Here is a 5097-nt window from a genome sequence, read left to right on the forward strand (position 1 = left end):
CTTGATGACTTCATCACTTGAATAGGACACGATAGAAACATGATGACCTACACTCAAAAAACCCAATCGGGCCCACTGTATGTAATATTATATGAGCTGTATGATTTGTTGTTGTTTTTATTTACATTTCAGGAAGTGTGGTATTTATTAGGGATGCACCATTATAAAATTCTGTCCGACAGAGTCAAGATGATAGTTATTTTCATGTTATGGCTGATAAACCAAAAAATGGCCATACTGCTGTTATTAAAATTATATATTATTGTCTTTAAATAAATAATTCCGTTTTAATTTTAAGGTATTAAAGTCATCGAGTTTCGTACCATTAGGAAGAAGTCGTGATTTTAAATTTTCGAGAAATTTTTTTTTTCCGGTCTAAAATGACCGAACAACACCAGAAGGTTAATGGCAGCTGAAAATTCACAGGAATAAATTACATTCCAAATAATGCTGAAATGTGTTGAATTAAAAAGTGAAACAAGCTAACAACAAAACACAAACAGAGCCCCAGACAGACAGACAGACAGCCAAACACATTGGCACCATCTTATATTAAAATATAAAACAGCTATTTAAATTGCAATAATATTTCAGAATTATTACTGATTTATAGCAGTACTGTATTTTTGATCAAATAACTGCAGCCTTAGCGAACATAAGAGACTTCAATCAAAAAAAGAAAAAAGGTTATTATAGTTAACTAAACTTAAACCATAAAAAACATTTTTGTTAGGCTACTTGAAATAAAATAAATATTAACTGAAGCAAAATAAAATATCAAAACGTAAACTTATTTTATTTCAGCTGGTTGCTCTCATTTTTATTTAGTTTAACTTGATGTACTAAATACAAAATAAAAATTAAATTAAATTAATAAAAACTGTATAGATTAAAAAAACTGACAAAAATACACAACAGAATTACTGAAAATTTAAACAGTCGCTATGAGATCACACACACACACACACACAAAAGTGGACTTGATTCGAAAAAGCTAAATGGTCATACAAAAATACAGTCATGGCCAAAAGTTTTGGCAGTGACATCAGTTTTGTGTTTTGCAAAGTTTGCTGCTTAAGCTGTTGTGGTGTTCATTCACGAAGTACAAGGATTGGACAGCAGAAGACTGGTGCAAAGTTATTTTCTCTGATGAAGCTCCCTTCCGACTGTTTGGGACATCTGGAAAATCAATTGTTCAGAGAAGAAAAGCTGAACGCTACCATGAGTCCTGTGTTGTGCCAACAGTGAAGCATTCTGAGGCCATCCATGTGTGGGGTTGCTTTTCAACCAAGGGAGTGGACTCTCTCATAATTCTGCCCAAAAACTCTGCCATGAATAAAGAATGGTATCAAAACGTCCTGCAAGAGCGACTTCTTCCAACGATCCATGAGCCATTTGGTGATGATCCATGCATTTTCCAGCATGATGGAGCACCATGTCACAAAGCAAGTGTTAAAGAAGTGGCTCGAAGATCATTACATTGAAATTTTGGATCTGTGGCCAGGCAAGTCCCCGGATCTCAATCCTATAGAGAACCTGTGGTCAGTCCTCAAAAGGTGAGTGGACAAGCAGCCCACAAATTGTGATCAACTCCGAGAACTAATACGGCAAGAATGGATCGCCATCAGTCAGGATTTGGCCCAGAAGCTAATATCCAGCATGCCAGAGAGAATTGCAAAGGTTCTGAAGAACAAGGGTCAACAATGTAAACAATGACTCATTAAATTTTGTGGCCAATAAAAGCCTTTAAAACTTATGATATGCTTATCATTGTTTTTCAGTATACCATAGAAACATGTGGAAAAAATAATCTACAAATACTGAAGCAGCAAACTGCAAATGAAGCAGCAAACTTTGCAAAACACAAAATTGATGTCACTGCCAAAGCTTTTGGCCATGACTGTAGTCACATTTGTGTTGCTCGAGGTCAAAAATGACCGCCACTGGAAATGAATGGGAAATACGTAAAAATACGCAAATACAGAGAATTTTTTGTGTGTACAATCTACAAATCATTCACGATGCAGAAAAAAAGTGTACAGCAATGAAGGGGTGACACTAAAATATCAAGAGTACAAAACAGACACACACACCACACACCACACTATTACACACACACACACACACACACACACACACACACACACAAAACTGTAGTCACATTTGTGTTGCTCGAGGTCAAAAATGACCGCCACTGGAAATGAATGGGAAATACGTAAAAATACGCAAATACAGAGAATTTTTTGTGTGTACAATCTACAAATCATTCACGATGCAGACAAAAGTGCACAGCAATGAAGGGGTAAAAATAAATTATATCCATTGTATCTTAATAATAATAAAATGTTTTCTTCCAGGTTATTTCACATCAGATCTTCAGCTGATCTACAATCCAACAACCAAGTGTGCTCCATCTATCATGAACTCTAGCACTGAAGCTCCATTCACACACCCCACAGACTGCACTGAGCTTCAGGTCCCCAGTCAGGTGTTCATGGCCATTGCCGTGGCCAGTCTAAGTGAGAACCTCTTGGTGATCGTGGCCGTCATCAAAAACAGGAATCTTCACTCCCCTATGTACTGCTTCATCTGCAACCTGGCCGTGTTTAACACCATCTCCAGCCTCTGCAAGGCCTTAGAGAACATCCTGCTGCTGTTTAAAGAGGCCGGACACCTGAACTCTCTTGGTCGTTTTGAGCTGAGTATAGATGACATCATGGACTCTCTACTCTGCATGTGCTTCCTGGGCTCCATCTTCAGCATCCTCACCATAGCCGTGGATCGCTACATCAGCATATTCCACGCGCTACGCTATCACACGCTCATCACCATGCGTCGGGTGGTGGTTACTTTGTCCACTATCTGGGTGTTGTGTGGCACCAGCGGAGTGCTCATGATCGGGTTCTCCGAGGCCGCCACAGTGAAAATCTTCTTCATTGTGCTCTTCTTCACAGCTCTGCTCCTCATTCTCTTGCTCTATGTACATATGTTCCTGTTAGCGCGCCACCACGCCAACAGGATTGCGTCTATGCCAGGCGCTCAGGCACACCACAGACAAAGTGGCTTGAGGGGGGCGCTGACACTCACCATCTTGATTGGGGTGTTTGTGGCCTGCTGGGCTCCTTTCTCTCTTCATCTGCTGATTATGATGATTTGCCCAGAGAACCCCTACTGTGAGTGCTACCGCTCGCTCTTCCAGCTGCACGTAGTGCTACTGGTGAGTCACGCAGTCATTGATCCGGCCATTTATGCTTTCCGTAGCACAGAGCTGCGCAACACCTACAAGAAAATGCTCCTGTGCTCAGCTTCAAGGATCTTTAAAGAATGTGTCTGAATGAGAAGCGTGTGTCCCAACAGTAAGTGCTTCACACTACTGAAGGATAAAGTATAGAACTGCAACTTTTTCATGTGGAAATGAAAGAGGCTGCAGAAGAGATTCAATTCACAGGTACTGAAAGACCACAATATTTTTTTGAAAACAACTATCCAATAACACTCGGTTCATTAACATGAGTTAATGCATTAGGAATTATAAAGTACAGTAACCATAAACAATTATTTCAACAATGTTAATTTGAGAATTTTTATCAATTTGTTAATAATATGTTTGTTCACAGTACATTAATATGTGTTAATTTATCATTTAACTTGAAATAATAAAAAAAAAAAATGTGTCTATGTGGAATATAAAACCTAGACTATTAAATTCTCGGTAACACTTTACAATAAGTTTTGATTCATTAACATTAGTTAAATTAATTTGTTAACACAATACATTAGATAAATAACGTTAACTAATAGGACCTTATTGTAAAATGTTACCAGTTCTGTAAAAAAAAAAAAACATTGTTCATTTTTAGTTCAATGACTAATGTCAATAAATTTAATTTTATTGTAAAGTGTAACAAAATCTTTTAGAGTTAAAGGGGTGGTTGATTGCGAATTAATCCTGTTCCTCACGTCCCCCTGCTCTACACACACCCTGCATCTCTCTCTCTCTCTGCATCTCCCTCTCATTCAGCTCAGCTCCAACAATGAACTGCTCCAATTATACACTTATTTTCACATAGCTATGAGAAGCAGGGGCGGTTCTAGGGGGGGGCCAGTGCCCCCCTGCCAACAAGCTTGGCCCCCCCTTTGACCCACCCCTAAATTTGGAATCATATCACACCAAACAATTTTGGGTGAAATGCGCAGTTTGTCCTGTAAACTATGCATATAAAAAAAGAAAAACATCTCCAGCAGCTAAATTCAAATCTGCGTTCGCTGGCTGGCACAGAGCCAGAGACACACACGTTTTTAAAGCGCTGCACATTATAACCAATCCCATACTATTATGTTGAGTTTATGAATACAAAGACCAATCAGAGGCGTTCAGATGAGTCACCGCTGAAACACGCTGTTTCGTCACTGTGCGCGCTGCCTGACTGCAATCTCTGGCTAATTATCTCATCAGAAACAATAAAGTGAAGATGTACGAATGTAAGTAAGATATTAATTTTACAGTGTAAACAGCTTTAGAGATTATTATGGGAGTTTGAGAGTGCTTGAATTCGCTGGACTGAAGTGAAAATGTTATTTGATAGTGTAAACGTTCTTTGCTCTCTTTTTGTACAATGAAAGTGTTATAGGCTATGTCTGGCCCCCCCAGTTACTGTGGTCTAGAACCGCCCCTGATGAGAAGCGTTAAACATGGACACGCATGCAGTTGCCTTACTGTATTAAAGCTTTAATCAGGATAAAACCTTATATTAAAAGCTAACATAAGCAATAGCATTTACAAATAACAGTGTATCTAAAAGTATGAGACAACAACAAACAAAAAACATAGGCCTACCATTAAAAGCTGCTTGTACAGGTTCTGCACGATCCTCTTCAATAATATCCTCTGCTTCTCAATCGGGCTCAAACTGATAAGTGATATTAACGACGCCATTGTTTACAATACAACCGGAGCACATGCCGCTGAGGTGAGGGGCGGGACATTTAGACGCGCACTAGAGGCGGTTTAGCCAATCACAACACACTGGGCTAGCTAACCAATCAGAGCCCATCGCCTATTTCTGAGGGCGGGGCTTCATAAAAGCAGGAAATGAT

General features: G+C 39.2%; 1 protein-coding gene across 1 annotated transcript; it reads left to right on the forward strand.

Moving 5' to 3' along the window:
- Positions 1-2419: 2419 nt before the first annotated feature.
- On the forward strand, positions 2420-3334 carry LOC107672129 (adrenocorticotropic hormone receptor-like). The gene has a single exon (XM_016465219.1). The coding sequence runs from the start codon at positions 2420-2422 to the stop codon at positions 3332-3334; it is 915 nt and encodes a 304-aa protein (XP_016320705.1).
- Positions 3335-5097: the final 1763 nt, after the last annotated feature.

Source organism: Sinocyclocheilus anshuiensis, unplaced genomic scaffold (assembly GCF_001515605.1).
Source record: "Sinocyclocheilus anshuiensis isolate Anshui unplaced genomic scaffold, SAMN03320099.WGS_v1.1 scaffold902, whole genome shotgun sequence".
NCBI classification, from domain to species: Eukaryota; Metazoa; Chordata; class Actinopteri; order Cypriniformes; family Cyprinidae; genus Sinocyclocheilus; species Sinocyclocheilus anshuiensis.

Bases quoted from the DNA above. Each gene is read 5' to 3' on its own strand.
- LOC107672129 (XM_016465219.1), top strand. From the start codon at position 2,420: ATGAACTCTAGCACTGAAGCTCCATTCACACACCCCACAGACTGCACT.